The 20433-nt window shown below is 41.3% G+C and overlaps 2 protein-coding genes across 2 annotated transcripts in view; both read left to right on the forward strand.

The window, feature by feature from the left end:
• The first annotated feature begins 1451 nt into the window (after positions 1 to 1451).
• Positions 1452 to 3184, forward strand: LOC109098288 (somatostatin receptor type 5-like). Its single transcript, XM_042757607.1, has one exon. The coding sequence runs from the start codon at positions 1588 to 1590 to the stop codon at positions 2944 to 2946; it is 1359 nt and encodes a 452-aa protein (XP_042613541.1). The 5' UTR covers positions 1452 to 1587; the 3' UTR covers positions 2947 to 3184.
• A 12743-nt stretch (positions 3185 to 15927) lies between these two features.
• LOC109066517 (voltage-dependent calcium channel gamma-2 subunit) overlaps positions 15928 to 20433 on the forward strand; it is a 12036-nt gene continuing 7530 nt past the window's right edge. The window contains exon 1 of the mRNA XM_019083540.2: positions 15928 to 17648. Coding sequence (XP_018939085.2) covers positions 17438 to 17648 — 211 coding nt within the window. The 5' untranslated portion in view covers positions 15928 to 17437. The remainder of the gene's footprint in view (positions 17649 to 20433) is intronic.

Here is a 20433-nt window from a genome sequence, read left to right on the forward strand (position 1 = left end):
CTAATTATCCCACTTTAGTGTTCTAGCAGAAACAACATCAGCCAACGCTACCTGACAGAACAAACATAATCACGCACCGTTCTCTGTCCCTGCCGCTCATTTCCCACCCGGCCGGGGTCCAGGATCAGGTCCCTGTACCTCAGATGATTCTTAACATGTTTGAGTCAGTACTTCTATAGATTAACACTATATAACAGTCATTATATAGAAACTGCAATTAATAAGATGAACCCAGTAAACATTTAAGTCCACTTCAGTTCTAGACTATTAAAGGAGGAAATATTTCAGAAATGAATATTCTGTCATCGTTTACTCACATGCATATTGTTCCAAACCAGAAGGACAAAAGATCCATATTTACACACTTGTTTACATCACATGCAAGAAAAGTGTTTGGCATCGCTTTCATTTCTGTTCTTCACCCAAAGCATCAGGAGTCTGATGTAAACAGGTTTGTCATTTTATGGAGAAAAACTGTAAAAATGCTACAGTACCTAACAATCACCGCCAAAATAAAACTGCATAATTTAGCTAATTCTCTTCAAATAAATGAGTAGCCTTCTTTCCTTAATTGTATCAGCTTAATCAGTTCCTCAGTTCAAGCCTTAAAACTGCTTACATTTCTTAAAAAAAAAAAAATGAGGAAAACACATCTCTTGGTTTTATCAGTGAAATGTTCTCGATATTTTCTATACAACACCGAACCACAATTTCTTTAATAAAATATACACTATTTTTAATTATCATCTTTTTTTATGAGAATTACAAGACCCATGATTAATTTTTTAGTGTTTTAAGTAGATTGTGTGGAAGCTATAAAAAAAATGAAATAATAAAGTTAATTGTGACACTTTATCCTATAATTCAGATTTTTTTTCTCGTTAACATCTTACAATTAAGACTTTTTCATCAGAATTGTGAAATCTAAAGTCAGAACTGTGAGACAGAACCTTGTACCATTTTATTATATGATGGAAACAAAAAAAAACAACAACTGTGAGATGTAAACTTTCAAGAGAACTGTGAGACTCCGTTCTGAGGATAAAAAGAAACTCAGAATTACGACTTTATAACATATAATTGCAATTATGAGAAAAACGTTTTTATGAAATAGGCTAATTTATGAGATAAAAAGTCACTATTTTTTACATTTGTATTCTAAAGGAAGAAGCAAGCTTCCATAAGAGTAGTATATATCCCTTAATGAAGCATGCTATTATAAGTTTAAAAAAATATGCAGGCACCAATATGTCATCACATAAATCTCCATAAATATTGTCACTTTATTTTTAGGCTGAATTTTTGGCAACCATACACTGAGAAAAATGGCACAAAAGCTGTAACGGGGTCAGTATCCTTTCAAACAGCACTGCTATATACCTTTAAGCTACTAATATGCACCTTTTATTGATAAATTAGGTGCACATTTTGAAACTGATAGTAATGACAGGATAATTTTGGGGTTTTATTATTATTTATTTAAATCTGTCTATCCTTATAGAACCATTGAGTAACCAGTATTCTGTTTCATTCATAGATCAGATGGGCATCAGTTGATTGCTGTAAGGCTCAATCTCTCTTAAACCGATGGAGGCACATCGACATCTTTCACCTCCCTCCACCGCAGAAGCTCCAGTCTGGACTAATGCCTCCTCCTCCGTGATTCACAACCAAACCTTCCCTCCTCCGTTTCTCCTTCAGACTGAGAACCGGACCGACGGCCGGACTCTGGATTATGCGCCGGGAGTGGCCGGGATCCTCATCCCTCTCATCTACATCATCGTGTGCATCGTGGGTCTGATCGGAAACACTCTCGTCATCCACATCGTGCTGCGATATTCCCAGGCGGAATCGGTGACCAATATCTACATCCTAAATCTGGCCATCGCAGACGAGCTGTTCATGCTGGGCCTGCCGTTCCTCGCCGTTCAGAACGGCCTGCTCTCCTGGCCCTTCGGATCGCTGATGTGTCGCCTGGTCATGACCGTAGACGCCATTAACCAGTTCACCAGCATCTTCTGTCTGACGGTGATGAGCATCGACCGCTATCTGGCCGTGGTGCATCCGCTCCAGTCCTCTAGGTGGCGCCAGCCGTGTGTGGCCAAGACGGTGAACGCCACTGTATGGGGCGTCTCTTTTGTGGTGGTTTTGCCTGTGGTGGTGTTCGCTGGAGTTCTGCAGGACGATGGGAACTGCAGCATCGTGTGGCCCGAGCCAGCGGAGGTTTGGAAAGCAGCCTTCATCGTATATACCGCGACGGTTGGGTTCTTCGGTCCTCTGATGGTCATCTGTCTCTGCTACCTGCTGATCGTGGTGAAGGTGCGCAGCTCTGGGCGAAGAGTCCGCGCCACGTCGATCCGTCGCAGGAAATCCGAGCGCAAGATCACGCGTATGGTGGTGATCGTCGTGGCCGTGTTCGTCTTCTGCTGGCTGCCGTTCTACATCTTAAACATCGTGAATCTGCTGGTTCTCCTGCCGGGAGAGTTCAGAGGGCTGTATTACTTCGTCGTGGTTCTTTCTTACGCCAACAGCTGCGCGAATCCCATTCTGTATGGTTTTCTCTCGGATAACTTCAAAAGAGGTTTCCGGAAAGCCTTGTGCAGATCCTCCAGGCGTGTGGAAAACCAGGATCAGCAGCAGGGAACGGGAATGGTTGCGTTACCACTAGAGGAGATTCAAAGAGTACTGGATCCGAAAGAACATCTGAAGGTGACCGAAGTAGAAGAACACAACACCGACCATGAGATGACGAAACTCCGGAACGGATGTCGTGAGGACAGCAGGATACAAGACGTGGCTGCCGGAGGAATGGATGGGCGATGTGAGCGCTCCATCAGCCCGACCTCTGACCCCGCAGCTGTCCGTAACGGAGCACGGCAGACACACAAACACCTGCTGGAGAACAGTGATGACAAACGCTCGGTCCTGGAGATCAGCTGCTTGTAATGTGAATGTTCATTTATGACTATTAAACGCAAATGATTTGGCCACACTGACCATTCAACACAGCCAACTGTGACCAATCAGCTGGCAAGAAAACATGACCTTTGCTCCTATTCTTTATTTAGATGTCTATCTGTGATGTCACTGACTGTGTTTACATGTGCACCAATAATGTGATTTCCAGTAATCAGAGCAAGGACTTTATCATCATTTACATAAGCAAACCTCTTCACTCCCGTTTACATGCAATTCTCATTATTCTGATTATTTGCTAAGAAGTGTGCTTATTTTTACTGTTATTATTGTTCTCTCTTTTTCACAAGAATCTTTAGAGTCAAGAAGTTCCAGATGCCAAATTCAGACTTTATTGGTTAAACAACAGTCAAGATGCCTGCATATCATCTAGCAATTACATTTGCAATTTGCATTTTTATACTTTCCACCTTATATAACTGAGTAACCAAATCACATAGCAACTCCATAGCAACCACCTAAACAACTAAATATCAACTCCCTATAGCAACCACCTGATCACCTAGACAACCACAAAGCAACTCCTTTGTAACCACCTGAACACCTAGACAACCACAAAGCAACTCCCTAGCAACCACCTGTACACCTAGACAACCACAAAGCAACTCCTTTGTAACCACCTGAACACCTAGACAACCACAAAGCAACTCCCTAGCAACCACCTGTACACCTAGACAACCACAAAGCAACTCCCTAGCAACCACCTGTACACCTAGACAACCACAAAGCAACTCCTTTGTAACCACCTGAACACCTAGACAACCACAAAGCAACTCCCTAGCAACCACCTGTACACCTAGACAACCACAAAGCAACTCCCTAGCAACCACCTGTACACCTAGATAACCACATTGCAACTCCTTAGTAACCACCTGTACACCTAGACAACCACAAAGCAACTCCTTTGTAACCACCTGAACACCTAGACAACCACAAAGCAACTCCCTAGCAACCACCTGTACACCTAGACAACCACATAGCAACTCCTTAGTTACCTCGTGAAAACTTAGACAACCACATATCAACTCCCTAGCAACCACCTGTACACCTAGACAACCACAAAGCAACTCCTTAGTAACCACCTGAACACCTAGATAACCACATTGCAAACTCCTTAGTAACCACCTGTACACCTAGACAACCACAAAGCAACTCCTTAGTAACCACCTGAACACCTAGACAACCACAAAGCAACTCCTTAGTGACCACCTGAACACCTAGACAACCACAAAGCAACTCCCTAGCAACCACCTGTACACCTAGACAACCACATAGCAACTCCTTAGTAACCTCGTGAAAACTTAGACAACCACAAAGCAACTCCCTAGCAACCACCTGTACACCTAGACAACCACAAAGCAACTCCTTAGTAACCACCTGAACACCTAGACAACCACAAAGCAACTCCTTAGTAACCACCTGAACACCTAGACAACCACAAAGCAACTCCTTAGTGACCACCTGTACATCTAGACAACCACAAAGCAACTCCCTAGCAACCACCTGTACACCTAGACAACCATAAAGGAACTCCTTAGTAACCACCTGTACACCTAGACAACCACAAAGCAACTCCCTAGCAACCACCTGTACACCTAGACAACCACAAAGCAACTCCTTAGTAACCACCTGAACACCTAGACAACCACAAAGCAACTCCTTAGTAACCACCTGTACACCTAGAAAACCACAAAGCAACTCCTTAGTGACCACCTGAACACCTAGATAACCACATTGCAACTCCTTAGTAACCACCTGTACATCTAGACAACCACATATCAACTCCCTAGCAACCACCTGTACACCTAGACAACCACAAAGCAACTCCCTAGCAACCACCTGTACACCTTGACAACCACAAAGCAACTCCTTAGTAACCACCTGAACACCTAGACAACCACAAAGCAATCCCTAGCAACCACCTGTACACCTAGACAAACCACATAGCAACTCCTTAGTAACCTCGTGAAAACTTAGACAACCACAAAGCAACTCCCTAGCAACCACCTGTACATCTAGACAACCACAAAGCAACTCCTTAGTAACCACCTGAACACCTAGACAATCACAAAGCAACTCCTTAGTGACCACCTGAACACCTAGACAACCACAAAGCAACTCCTTAGTAACCACCTGTACATCTAGACAACCACATATCAACGCCCTAGCAACCACCTGTACACCTAGACAACCACAAAGCAACTCCCTAGCAACAACCTGTACACCTTGATAACCCCAAAGCAACTCCTTAGTAACCACCTGAACACCTAGACAACCACAAAGCAACTCCTTAGTGACCACCTGTACATCTAGACAACCACAAAGCAACTCCCTAGCAACCACCTGTACACCTAGACAACCATAAAGGAAACTCCTTAGTAACCACCTGTACACCTAGGGACAACCACAAAGCAACTCCCTAGCAACCACCTGTACACCTTGACAACCACAAAGCAACTCCTTAGTAACCACCTGAACACCTAGACAACCACAAAGCAACTCCTTAGTAACCACCTGAACACCTAGATAACCACATTGCAACTCCTTAGTAACCACCTGTACATCTAGACAACCACATATCAACTCCCTAGCAACCACCTGTACACCTAGACAACCACAAAGCAACTCCCTAGCAACCACCTGTACACCTTGACAACCACAAAGCAACTCCTTAGTAACCACCTGAACACCTAGACAACCACAAAGCAACTCCCTAGCAACCACCTGTACACCTAGACAACCACATAGCAACTCCTTAGTAACCTCGTGAAAACTTAGACAACCACAAAGCAACTCCCTAGCAACCACCTGTACACCTTGACAACCACAAAGCAACTCCTTAGTAACCACCTGTACACCTAGACAACCACAAAGCAACTCCCTAGCAACCACCTGTACACCTTGACAACCACAAAGCAACTCCTTAGTAACCACCTGAACACCTAGACAACCCACAAAGCAACTCCCTAGCAACCACCTGTACACCTAGACAACCACAAAGCAACTCCTTAGTAACCACCTGAACACCTAGACAACCACAAAGCAACTCCTTAGTAACCACCTGTACACCTAGAAAACCACAAAGCGACACCTTAGTAACCACCTGAACACCTAGACAACCACATGAAAACGTAGACAACCACATATCAACTCCCTAGCAACCACCTGTACACCTAGACAACCACAAAGCAACTCCCTGGCAACCACCTGTACACCTAGACAACCACAAAGCAACTCCTTAGTAACCACCTGAACACCTAGACAACCACAAAAGCAACTCCTTAGTAACCACATGAAAACTTAGACAACCACATATCAACTCCCTAGCAACCACATGAAAACTTAGACAACCACATATCAACTCCCTAGCAACCACCTGTACACCTAGACAACCACATAGCATCTTCATAGTAACCACAGAAACACCTAAACAACTACATAGCTGCTCCCTAGCAAGCACCTGAACACCTTAGCAACCACATATCAACTCCCTAGCAACCACCTGAAAACCTAGACAACCACAAAGCAACTCCCTAGCAACCACCTGTACACCTTGACAACCACATAGCAACTCCTTTAGTACTTACATGAACACCTAAACAACTACATAGCAACTCCCTAGTAACCACCTAAAAAATCATCTTCCCATTTGTTTGCCATAATTATTTAACTCTTTTGCTTTTGTTTAATAGTAGTGCGCCACTGGTCTATTTTTTATTTTTTTTTTTTAAAGGATAAAATAGTTCATTTAAAACATATATGAAGAGCATACAGCATGTAAACCAAAGAGAGCAGCTGAATATTGGACCATTTGTTGACTAGTGCAATTTTGTGTTTATAGTTTTCATATCACTGAATTGCTGAAGTGAAACATACAGTACAGTGCAAACGATAAAGGCCTGAAGCCTAAATTAGACTTAAAGTCTCCTGATTTCATTCATACATTCCAGGCTATGAAAATATCCTACATGCATTAAAAATATACCATATTATTCACATACTCCAATGCAGTAATGTGTTTACATGACGTACAGTTTAATCTCTTTATAGTCGCATTATGAGGGTGCTTGTACTGTAAATGTAGGTGTTCATGGAACAGGAAACTGGAAAACATCATCAGTATGTTTACATGCATTAATTTCTGTCAATACGAATGAATCCAATAGTATTTTGGATTCTGAAGCCCTAAGTGCTGCAATCTGATTCATTTATTCCTTTACATGTGCATTACATGCATTCTGAGCAAAACTTCAGTGCATGCACAGAGGATCAGTCGATGCATTTTGCTGATTGTAACCTTTTAATACAGAGCAAACTGAGAAACTGACTAAGCACCATTCACAGCAGATCTGTCTTTAATATTCACTTCCTGCTGTTGCAAAGTACATTTTATGACTGAGAAAAACAGAAATCAAATGGAGAAAACATAATCTGAGATCAGAGCGCTTCACTCGGGCATGACGTGTTTCTCTGATCGATGGGTAAACTGATGACCTGATGATCTGACCTGCAGAACAGACCACACACTGACCTTTACTCATTCAGTGTGTTATGTGCTGTATTTAGAGATGAAGCGGAAGCATGTCATTTCTGTCACTAGCGGAACCAAACACGACGCGGACGAACAGGTTGGTGTGTCTGGACTGATTATTTTGGGTCTGCATTTAAGAGAGAAATTCTTCAAATAAAAGCAGATGTGTTTTTGCAGCTGATACCGGACATATTCAGCAAGAGCTTCTCGTCTTAATCATCTGGAAAACAAACAAACACTTGTTTAGTCAGATCAGATCAGACCTCACGTGTATTTGTCACACCACTAAACAAGCTCTGAAAATGCAGATTAATGTACATGAAGGCATATTGTGTTACCACATATTTAAAGCATCTAAAACAGAATTCTTCTCATTTGTGTGCATTATTTTGTCAGATGCACATCCTGGTCGCAAAAAAAACATTTTGTACGTCTTCCTTATATTTAGGTTTTCTCTGGGTTTTGCATAGAATTGAAATATTTGTATGACCTTTTTAAAACCAAATAAAGAAAAATTAGGCTATTGATTAAAGGGAACACAATAAATCAATATGTTGTCTTAATGTAAAACATCTAGGGAGCAGGGAATGAGTAGTAATTGATCTATTGATCAAAATGAATTGAGTTCATGACTAAAACAAGAACAAATAACTGCTAATGGACTCAAAAATTAAACTCAAAAAAATAACAAAACAAAAAATAAAAACAAAAAAAAAAAACCTATTTAAAAAACACATATTCAACAACATAAATCCAACATGCAACACTTAATGCCGTGACTTTATGAACGTAAGACTTTTTGCTCTGATTTAAGACCTTTTTAGGCCTAAATGTGTGGAAGGGAGAATTAAACCTCTCTGTTATCAAACACCTGATTCAGATCTTTCGCTTCATGAACAAAATGATTTAAAGAAAAGAAATCAAGATTTAAAAGCTTTTAAACTCTAACAGTGTTTTTGCGATTAATAAAACATCCTTACCTTAGCACTTAGCACACACTTTACAAGATTAGATGTTTTGTGAGTGGTGCTCAGAATCTACAGATCATTTGTCATCGTCCGCAGTCATCTCTCAGACTAACTCTGTTTATGTGGGAAGTGAAGTTTGATGTACTGTAATGTAACAGGCAAACGTTATTTGTTTTCCGCTGAAAAATAACTGCATTTAATATGTACAGATAGCCTAAGTGCAGGGAACAAGTTAGGTAAAAAAAAACAATGTTAGCCTGAATGCACTGTAAGTCGCTTTCGATAAAAGCATCTGCTAAATGCATAAATGTAAAAGTAGCTCATAACTTACCGATAGGAGAAAATCCTAAAAATGATAAATGTAGGACTCCTAAATATTTGCTCTAAGAGTATTTCACAAAGCGTTTTAGCTCTAAATCTGGCTCCTGGATCTCTGAGAGTTTAGGAGTAGTGAAGAGGACTCCAGAGTCACTAAAATCAAACCACAAACTATCCTGAAATAACTGTTGCTGTCAGCCTCTCCCTTAGAAACATTTTAGAAACATTTGACGATAATGAGCTTTTATCACCTTTGGGTTTGGAGGTTACCCCAACTCCAGATTTTCCTTTGATTATATCCTTGTTTTCATGAACAGAAGTGACAGACGTGCTTGTGTCCAGTTTGTTCGTTTTATTTTATTTTTATTTTTTTAACATTTGCATGTCTTACTGTCAGCCATGATTATTCTACTCTGTTAATTAAAAGTCTGTTTATATGCATTTCCGCTAATTGTTTTGAGAAGCATACTGAACATGTAAGAGTCTGACAATAAGCTGAACATATTCTTGTTTAATTAGTGACACTTGGCCTGCATTTTTAAACCTTTATTTGAATATGGAAATATAATATTGCCCTCTTTAATATTTCTATGAATAAATATCTGACAGAGACTATCAGCCAATCACTGTGGGCGTAGATAGTAAGCATGATGACATCATCCATAGCAACGCGGTAAACCCCGCCCCCTTACTCTTAGCTTAAGACTCCTCTCTATTCCTTACGAAAAGTGAATAGGTTTTAAGAGAAAACTTTTAGCTAAAAACTTTAACTCCTATTTAGGAGAACTCTTAGTGGTGAGATGAAATGTTTTGTGAATACATGTTATTAAACGTGTTTGTCGTGAACACTGAGCTCCAACAGAACTGCTGTGAGGTTAAACGCTGTTTATTAGTCATTACACCCGCATCTCTGCCGTAAAGCGTCCGCGACTGTCGTGTAGCAGCAGCGCCAGAGCCGCTCTAAGGGGAGACTGCAATGTTAGCACAAATTCAAGGCTGTGATTTAATTGGTTATCAAGGCACACGTGATCATTAACTATTGATTAGATTATATTGAGACAAGAGGAGATAAAAAAGTCTCGAAACCTTTCCTTTTGTTAATTTACACTACCAGTCTAAGATTTTTAATGCTTTTTTTTACAGAATTCTCTTCTGTTTACCAAGGCTGCATGTATTTGATCCAAACTACAGAAAAGCAGTAATATTGTGAAATAGTTTTACTATTTAAAATAACTTATTTTATTTTAAACTGTAATAGTATTTTCAGCATCATTACTCCAGTCTTCAGTGTCACGTGATCTTCAGAAATCATTCAGGCTTGGTGACCAGAAGATAATTCTTTAATAAAACATTAAAAACTCCACAGTTCAAAAACTTTTGACAGAGTGTTTATTCAGTGGATATTTTTTATTTTATTTTCAGTTTTTCTCTCCTTTGATGCTACTATGATTATAACAATAAATACATTGTAGAAATCCTCTCTGTGTAAATGTTCCTGTTCTACGTTTAAATAAGAAGCGCACGTGATCCAATCTGCCCGCACACTTCCGCTGATCGCGAGGCCGCGGATGCTGGTCTCTCCTCATAACACAAACATCTCTGGCAGCGGGATTCGTGACTGACGCGAATTCTTTATATTCTACTCTATATTTCTATTCATCATAACCATATTTTAATATAAACATAATGAACAGAAGTAGCGCTTAACCATCAAAAGCACTGCAAATCATAAGGGAAGCGCAGAGGTGCTGTAAACGGAAGTTGCGTGCGGTCTGCGTCACGGTGTCTTCCAGCGGAGAGGAGCACAAGCACGAGTAAACAACATAAAATAACTCTCTTTACGTGGAGATTTTGATTCTAGCTGTTTTGCCAACCGCGTAAAACTCCTTAAAGAAGAACATTTGACTCCTGAGAGAGACACACACACACACACAGTGAGAGAGAGAGAGACATTATTACATTACATATTACATTATAAAGGATTCAATAAAAAAAAAACAATTACTAAAATTATTAAATATTTTAAAATAGCAGCAATTAAAATAAAACAATTACTAAAATTATTAAATATTGCTTATTAATTTTATATATATATATATATATAATATATATATATATATATATATATATATATATATATATATATATATACGAGGATGCAAATGTGATACTTAAATATGAACTTATCTTAAAATCTGTAGAGCAGCCTACTCAATAAACATGCAAATGTGTTACTGAATAATTAAAATATTTATTGTTAAATTTCAGGAGGACTTTAAGTAAATATTTCAGGTAGAAAGAGGTTGAGATGACAAAAGCGTTCAGGAATGCCTGCACTACATGTAAGTAATAAAGAGAATTTGAGCATTTGAAAGACAAACGCTTTCTGAAGACATAATAATACACTGTTAAATAACCCTCTGAGTCATGATGCAAATAAAAACGGGTGTGTAGGTGATGCAGTGTTAAAATATTGAGAAAACTGTTCTTTAAACTGAAATGATTTTTGTAAATCCAGTACTCAAATGCTGACTAATGACTGATCTGTGTGTGAAACTGAAGACTTTCTGAGTAAAGGATGTTTTAGAAAGGAACCTTTCAAAGAAGAACAAGAGGAATTAAGGAGAATCAGTGAATTATGAATAATGTATTGCTCTTGTGTCAATAATATGTAATCATGTAATGAATAAAAAAGTGTCTGTAGTCTGATTATTTTAAAATGTAATTTAATCTTATTACAAGAACTTAACTTTTGGAATCTGATTACTTAATCCAGATCACGTGTAATCAGATAGTCCCAGCGCTGGCTGCTTGTGCCCTAGATAGTGCTGTTTTCAGGGGGTGTTTATTTTTGAGATTTCAGATGAACGACGGTGAGAGAACATATCCACGATCAGCTGCTGGAGTGTGAAATCAGTGCGTTTCTAATGCTTCTCACTGCTCTTAAACACACTGACTCAGAAGATGGACTTCTAGTCAAACTCAGTGTGTTTCATGCTGCTTGATGAAGCTGAGTTTATACCTTGTGACGTGTAGATTATGTGAGGACTGGTTAGTTACAACTGTGACGTGTGGATTTTGTGAGGACGGGTTAGTTACGACTGTGACGTGTGGATTATGTGAGGACGGGTTAGTTACGACTGTGACGTGTGGATTATGTGAGGACGGGTTAGTTACGACTGTGACGTGTGGATTATGTGAGGACGGGTTAGTTACGACTGTGACGTGTGGATTATGTGAGGACGGGTTAGTTACGACTGTGACGTGTGGATTATGTGAGGACTGGTTAGTTACGACTGTGACGTGTGGATTATGTGAGGACGGGTTAGTTACGACTGTGACGTGTGGATTATGTGAGGACGGGTTAGTTACGACTGTGACGTGTGGATTATGTGAGGACGGGATAGTTACGACTGTGACGTGTGGATTATGTGAGGACGGGTTAGTTACGACTGTGACGTGTGGATTATGTGAGGATGGGTTAGTTACGACTGTGACGTGTGGATTATGTGAGGATGGGTTAGTTACGACTGTGACGTGTAGATTATGTGAGGATGGGTTAGTTACTACTGTGACATGTGGATTTATGTGAGGACTGGTTAGTTACGACTGTGACGTGTAGATTATGTGAGGACGGGTTTAGTTACGGCTGTGACGTGTAGATTATGTGAGGACGGGTTAGGACGGGTTAGTTACGACTGTGACGTGTAGATTATGTGAGGACGGGTTAGTTACGACTGTGACGTGTAGATTATGTGAGGACGGGTTAGTTACGACTGTGACGTGTAGATTATGTGAGGACGGGTTAGTTACGACTGTGACGTGTAGATTATGTGTGGACGGGTTAGTTATGACTGTGACGTGTAGATTATGTGAGGACGGGTTAGTTACGACTGTGACGTGTGGATTATGTGAGGACGGGTTAGTTACGACTGTGACGTGTAGATTATGTGAGGATGGGTTAGTTACTACTGTGACATGTGGATTATGTGAGGACTGGTTAGTTACGACTGTGACGTGTAGATTATGTGAGGACGGGTTAGTTACGACTGTGACGTGTAGATTATGTGAGGACGGGTTAGGACGGGTTAGTTACGACTGTGACGTGTAGATTATGTGAGGACGGGTTAGTTACGACTGTGACGTGTAGATTATGTGTGGACGGGTTAGTTACGATTGTGACGTGTAGATTATGTGAGGACGGGTTAGTTACGACTGTGACGTGCAGATTATGTGAGGACTGGTTAGTTACGACTGTGACGTGTAGATTATGTGAGGACGGGTTAGGACGGGTTCGTTACGACTGTGACGTGTAGATTATGTGAGGACGGGTTAGGACGGGTTAGTTACGACTGTGACGTGTAGATTATGTGAGGACGGGTTAGGACGGGTTAGTTACGACTGTGACGTGTAGATTATGTGAGGACGGGTTAGTTACGACTGTGACGTGTGTTAGATTATGTGTGGACGGGTTAGTTCGATTGTGACGTGTAGATTATGTGAGGACGGGTTAGTTACGACTGTGACGTGCAGATTATGTGAGGACTGGTTAGTTACGACTGTGACGTGTAGATTATGTGAGGACGGGTTAGGACGGGTTAGTTACGACTGTGACGTGTAGATTATGTGAGGACGGGTTAGTTACAACTGTGACGTGTAGATTATGTGAGGACGGGTTAGGACGGGTTAGTTACGACTGTGATGTGTAGATTATGTGAGGACGGGTTAGTTACGACTGTGACGTGTAGATTATGTGAGGACTGGTTAGTTACGACTGTGACGTGTAGATTATGTGAGGATGGGTTAGGACGGGTTAGTTACGACTGTGATGTGTAGATTATGTGAGGACTGGTTAGTTACGACTGTGACGTGTAGATTATGTGAGGACTGGTTAGTTACGACTGTGACGTGTAGATTATGTGAGGATGGGTTAGGACGGGTTAGTTACGACTGTGACGTGTAGATTATGTGAGGACTGGTTAGTTACGACTGTGACGTGTAGATTATGTGAGGACGGGTTAGTTATGACTGTGACGTGTAGATTAGGTGAGAACTGGTTAATTATGACTGTGACGTGTAGATTATGTGAGGACTGGTTAGTTATGACTGTGACGTGGTTTGTGCTTCTGTGTTAATAAAGCTTCTGATGTGATTTCAGGATTCTTGTGTTTTTGACTCAAAACATCTGCTCTAAAGGATCTTCAGCAGTTTAATTCTCTTTGAATCTTTCCTTGATTTTACTTTTTTACCCAGGTTTTTTTTTTTTTTATGTGTGTGTGTGTGTACATAATTATTATCCAAATTGATGTTAGTATTAAGCATTTTTCACTCCCAGCCCTTGTAAGCAATCATATATCACTTTTAAATGACTAAATACAGAATTGTTAGTAGTTATTCAGATTTAAGTGGTTTGGAAGTGTTAAAATGTGCTTGGAAAAAAAATATGACGAGAATATCAACTTGCACATGAATTATGCCAGCACTGTATTTACTAATGCTTTTAAATAGTGTTTTACTTCCTATTATTAATCTGATGATCTAATCATGGCACAGAGTCCTCCAGCACACTGTGTTCTGGATTTAAAAGAGCTGGACTGATCTGATGTGATAGTTCTTTCATTCTGTCTTCTTTTACTCACTCTCATTTCATTCCAAACCTGTGAGATGTCTGCAGAATGCAAAAAATATATAATATTCTTCTGATCATAACCACACATAAAACACACAAGGCATGTGGACAGTGTGTAAGATGTCTTTAATATTAGGTTTAATATCTTTAGACTGGTTCAAATGTGATTCTTGATTCATGAAGGCTGTTCAGTCACACACACATGCAGTAGAAGTCACAGGCATGAAGGACACACACACATGAACACACAGTCTGACACATGAATGAATGAGTGCTGCGCTGATGAAGATGTTCCCATGGAAACTGGACAGTCAGCACATCTGCAGCCGCATGTTCATCTGACCGCTGTGTGTGTGTGTGTGTGTGTGTGTGTGTGTGTGTGTGTGTGTGTGTGTGTGTGTGAGAGAGAGTGAGTGAATGCCACAGTATCATTTTCATTATGCATTTGTCAGAATCTTTTATCCAAAGTGGCTTAGGTTGCATTGAAGGCACACTTTTGATCAGTTCATTCATTCTCGGGGAACTGAATCTTGACTTTAGGGTTGCCAGCGCCATGATCTCCTGTTTGACCTGCAGGAACACTTCAAAATGCTCAGTTTACACTCAACATTTGAGCTCAGATACTCTCATACACACTCACACACTGACCGAGAGACAGACACAATGCTGACAGTGAATTATATCAATGATGCTGAGTGGAATAAAGCAGACAGAGATACACACACACACACACACACACACAGAGAGAGAGATAGAGAGAGAGAGAGAGAGATGGCTGTTTGCTCAGTTGCTGTAATCCGTCTAATGGCTGCTGTGAATTGTGTGTTTGATGACAGAATGGGCAAATAAACCAGCATGTGAGAGCTGCCAGAGACTCTGATTGAGCCACACACACACACACACACACATCTAAAGAGACGCTCCGTAGACTTCTGTTGTTTTCATATGCAGCTGATTATGAACACTGTCATCTAACTCTCATAGAAAACGGACTGTTTTTATATTACATTTGTATTTTGATTTTAACATCATGTCCCACAAAGGACATTTTGATTTATATATATATATAAGTGCTTAACATTTTATTGCATTATTAAATTTCAGTTTATGTTCTTCTATTTTTTGTTTCTCTCTCTCTTTCAATGCATTATATATATATATATATGTGTGTGTGTGTGTGTGTGTGTGTTTATATATATATATTTTTTTTTTTTTACAAAAAAAGGGTTACAAATCTTCATATCATATTTCTGCTTGTGTAACTGACCTGTGTCATAGTGAACGCGCCTTTGGTGTTTTGCTTTGTGTGTGTGTGTGTGTGTGTGTGTGTGTGTGTGTGTGTGTGTGTGTGTGTGTGTGTGTGTGTGTGTGTGGCATGGAGACATGAGGAACCGACACATCAACTGCAGCACCATCAGCCAGAGCCGCAACCAATCACGGGCCTGCTTTCACGTGACGTCACGGCATTGTATTCTAAATTCATAAATCTTCTTGATCTCTGGCTCTCTGTGCCGCACTGGCTGCTGCTCGGCGCGTTCGCCGTCCTGAATGTAAAGTGTGTCCTCTGCTCTAAAGCACTGATGTCTTCAGTCTCGCTGCTCTCTCATCCTGACCTCACGGAGACGATCTGAGCAGTGATGCAGAGGCTACAGTGCGCCTGTCAGGAGCATTGCGCGTGCAGACATGTAAACCAAGGTTAATGTTTGGCTGCTGTAATGCTCACACATCTCTAATGTTGACTCCATCGCAAGAGGGAGACAGTCGCCTTGGTAACAGCAGGATCCGTCCAGCTTCAGCACCAGCGGCAGAGCATCCATCAGTCCTCCACTGATCCTCACTACTGCAACATATCAGTAGTCGCCTGTAAATGTCACGCATTTATATAGTTTTAATTAAATGAATCCTAAAATGTGATCTAGTGAGACTCTGTAGGCCTTCAGCTCCAGATGTTCCTCGCGCATCTGGAGGAATAACATCCGCATCGTTCTGAAATTCTTCGAGGAATCCTGAAGAACTGAGAGGCCAAATTAAAGCGTGATCGAGATCGTCCTGCAGCAACAAGCGTCCACGCAGACAGACAGACAGACAGACAGACAGACAGACAGACAGACAGAACCTCCATCTGCTGGAACCCGACACCGAGCAGAAAGACGGAATATAATCAGATGCTCGCTTTCCTCCGGCGTGCGTCCATCAACCGTTCCTTGGAGCAGCGCTCGTCCGTTCGGTGTTCATCCGTCGTGATTTTTTTTTTCTTTTTTTCACTTTTGCATGTGGTTGATGGCGCGGGTGGGCTGCGGATCGGGCACCGGGTGTGATGTGACCGGTTCGGCGGACGGGAGAACCGCAGGGCTGCTGTGGAGCGTCGCTTCTTCTGACCGGATTCGCGTCGCGTGATGCTCGCTCGTGCTTTTCCTCATTCATTTGACGGAATAAAGGCCACCTATGGAAACTGGAGACCAGAATTTTAGGAAAAAGGCAAGCGAGTGATTATATGTTTCTTTCTTTTAATGATTTATTTATTTTTGATCGCCAGGATGGATTGATTTAATTGACGCATCGCAGCCCTGAATGATTTCAACTGTTTTTGATTCAAACGGATCGGTTTTAATTAGATTGATGGATGTGCGCGCGGGTTCCGAAACGTGAAGGATTCACATCTTCACCAGGAGCCTTCATCTGAAGGCTGAGTCTCTCTCAGTCGGATCGGATCGAGAACAGGCCAGATTGGGTGAAGATGAGTTTATCTTTTGCCAGAATGCTCCGTTTCGCATTTAATATTTGGAGTGTCACTCAAGTTCATCATAATCAGACTAATGAGCTGCACTAGTATGTAGGTGTGTAGGAAGAAGCGGCCTGCCGTTTGTCTTACTTCTCCTTCAATTCACAAACCCTCAAGGGCCCTCGGTCTCTCGGGGCCCCCCTTTTTTCTTATTTTGTCCTCTTAAATCCACAAATATTTATTTCCTATACATCAAGAGGAAAGGGGGCTCCCCTTTCGTCGAATGCAGCAACATGGGCGTGTTTGAGCGCGGCGTCCAGATGCTCCTGACCACGGTGGGCGCTTTCGCCGCCTTCAGTCTGATGACCATCGCCGTGGGAACGGACTACTGGCTGTACTCGCGCGGGGTCTGCAAAATAAAGACTAGTAACGAGAACGAGACCGGCAAGAAGAACGAGGAGGTGATGACCCACTCTGGTCTGTGGAGGACCTGCTGTCTGGAAGGTAGGAGCTCCGAGAAGAACCGCATCTGAACGGAGAAGCTCTGAAGAACCTTTATGCAGCTCTTCATAATTCATAGTGATGATGAAAGCATCACGACAGTCGTCTGTATGATTCGTGTGCTGTATTCCAAGTCATACGATAGTTTTGTATGAGGAACAGGTCCAAATTTAAGCCGTTATTCACTGAAAATCTCCAGAAGACTTGGAGACCATGGATGATGGTTCCTTGATGATCCTTTAACATCCGTTTCCACTGCACTGAAAAAGTTTCTTTAGATGATCCAGGTGTTCTTCACATTAAGAAAACAGTGGAACACTAAAAGGTTCTTTGGGGAACCAAAAATGGTTCTTCTGTGGCATCCCTGAAGAGTTAAGCACACACGTCATATGCACTACATTTGTGATGCTTCTTATCATCACTATGAAGAGCTGCAATAAGATTCTTCCAAATTTCATCTTTGTATTTCCATGGAAAGAACAACAGCATACATTCCGTCCACACTGACGTCCACATATGCAAACGAGCTTCGAGATGTACTTCCTGTTTGAGCCCCATTGACAGCTGACTGTGTGACAGCATGAATGAGTTTCTGATTTAGTTTGGTTCAGGTCAGATCCAGCGTTTGCTGTGTTGAGAGTCTGACCCTGACCGTATTAAATCAATTTTATTTCCCTGTAGACTGAACGCCTGCAGGATTGTATTAGATGAATGGTTGACCCAATAAAGTGAAAGTGAAAGTGACGTGACATTCAGCCAAGTATGGTGACCCATACTCAGAATTCATGCTCTGCATTTAACCCATCCGAAGTGCACACACACAGAGCAGTGAACACACACACACCGTGAACACACACCCCGGAGCAGTGGGCAGCCATTTTTTATTCTGCGGCGCGCCCGGGGAGCAGTTGGGGGTTCAGTGCCTTGCTCAAGGGCACCTAAGTCATGGTATTGAAGGTGGAGAGAGAACTGTACATGCACTCCCCCCACCCACAATTCCTGCCGGCCCGAGACTCGAACTCACAACCCTTCGATTGGGAGTCCGACTCTCTAACCATTAGGCCACGACTTCCCCATCTGCTAAAAATCTGCTCACCCTCATCTGAGATCAGGATGAGTTTGTTTCTTCATCAGATTTGTAGAAATGTCTCAGCAATGGATGCTCTGCGGTGAATGGGTGCCGTCAGAATGAGAGTCCTAAACATCACAATAACCCACAAGTAATCCACAGCACTGCAGTCCATCAGTGAACATCTGGAGAAGACAAAAGATGAAACAAATCCAGCATTAAGATGTTTTTAACTCAAATACATAGAGTCCATAATCCATAATAACACTTCCTCCAGTGAAAAAGTGTTCTGGTGTGAATCAGGAGAGAAATCTGCACAGATCAAGCAGCGTTTAAACAGCTCGAAACAAATATGTGTCTGGATTTTGATGTGAGAGATGCACTTTTTCACTGCAGGAAGTGTTATTATGGATTATGAACTCTATGTATTTGAGTTAAAAGCATCTTAATGCTGGATGTGTTTCAGCTTTTGTCTTCTACATATTATCACTGATGGACTGGAGTGCTGTGGATTATTGATATTTTTATCACAGCTATTTGGACTCTCATTCTGACGGCACCCATTCACTGCAGAGCATCCATTGCTGAGACACTGATGCAATGCTGCATTTCTACAAACCTGACGAAGAAACAAACTGAGGGTGAGAAAAATTTTCAGCTAATTTTCATTTTTGCCTAAACTATTCTTTTAATTCTGTTTGTAGCTTGAGATTTTCACCCATGTGTTCCAGTGAACAGACGGTGGTTGTGCCATTATGCAGTTTTTACAGTATTCAGTACAGTATACTTTTTTTTAGCAGTAAGAATACTGTATTTGACTGTTTAACACATTTTATCATGTTAAAATCCATAAAAACAAAACAAACAAAAAAACATTTACAGAAAAGAATGTTACTATTTCGTTTTTCTTTATATGTTTTATTATAAAGTCTTAATGCTTTGAATTTCCTCACTGAACTGATCAGGAGACGCATTGAGAATGAGGTGATTTGTGCTCCAGTCAGCAGTTTATATGAAATCAGCCAAACAGCTGTGATATATGACAAATCTGATCAGTTCATCCAATGAAGCCTAACTTCAGTTCATTCTCCGTTATTTCTGGTTGAAATGTAGTTTATTGAGTATCTGCAGAACGATTAGTCCCAAGGAATGTATTAACGAAGGGGTTTGGTAATTCTCTGTTGTTGTGCATCATCTGCTTTCACATTTAGTTAAATATAAATAACAACCTTAATAACACTTCAGGTCAGAACGGGTGTGGGGTGTGAGACAGGGTTTTTCAAACCTGCAATAGAACTCATTAAAATCGTGGCCAGTTGTAATTCAACACAGTGCTGGGGGATGCTGTCTTGAAATTGGTGATGTCTTTCAGTCCTTTCCACACTGATGTCACTGGGTCATTGACTGAAAACTGGATTCTCAGCTTTTTGGAGTAGTTCAAATCGGTGACAGCAGCTTCAAAAACACTCCAGTCAGTGCAGTTGAAGCAGGCTTGTAAATCCCGCTCTGCTTCATTTGTCCATCTTTTTACAGTCCTGATTTCAGTTTCTGCCTGTAGGTCGGTATAAGAACCAGGCAGTGATCAGAGAGCCCCAAAGCTGCCGGTGGAACAGAGTGATATTCATCTGCTGTACACCGGCTTTCGTTGATGTAGAAACATGTCCCACCGCCACGCAGTTTCCCTGCTGATACCGTCAAATGTTCAGTATTAGTGAAGGC

This window comes from Cyprinus carpio, chromosome A6, assembly GCF_018340385.1.
Source record: "Cyprinus carpio isolate SPL01 chromosome A6, ASM1834038v1, whole genome shotgun sequence".
In the NCBI taxonomy this organism is placed as follows: domain Eukaryota; kingdom Metazoa; phylum Chordata; class Actinopteri; order Cypriniformes; family Cyprinidae; genus Cyprinus; species Cyprinus carpio.

Excerpts from the sequence above, each read along its gene's own strand:
- LOC109098288 (XM_042757607.1), top strand. The coding sequence starts at position 1,588 with ATGGAGGCACATCGACATCTTTCACCTCCCTCCACCGCAGAAGCTCCA.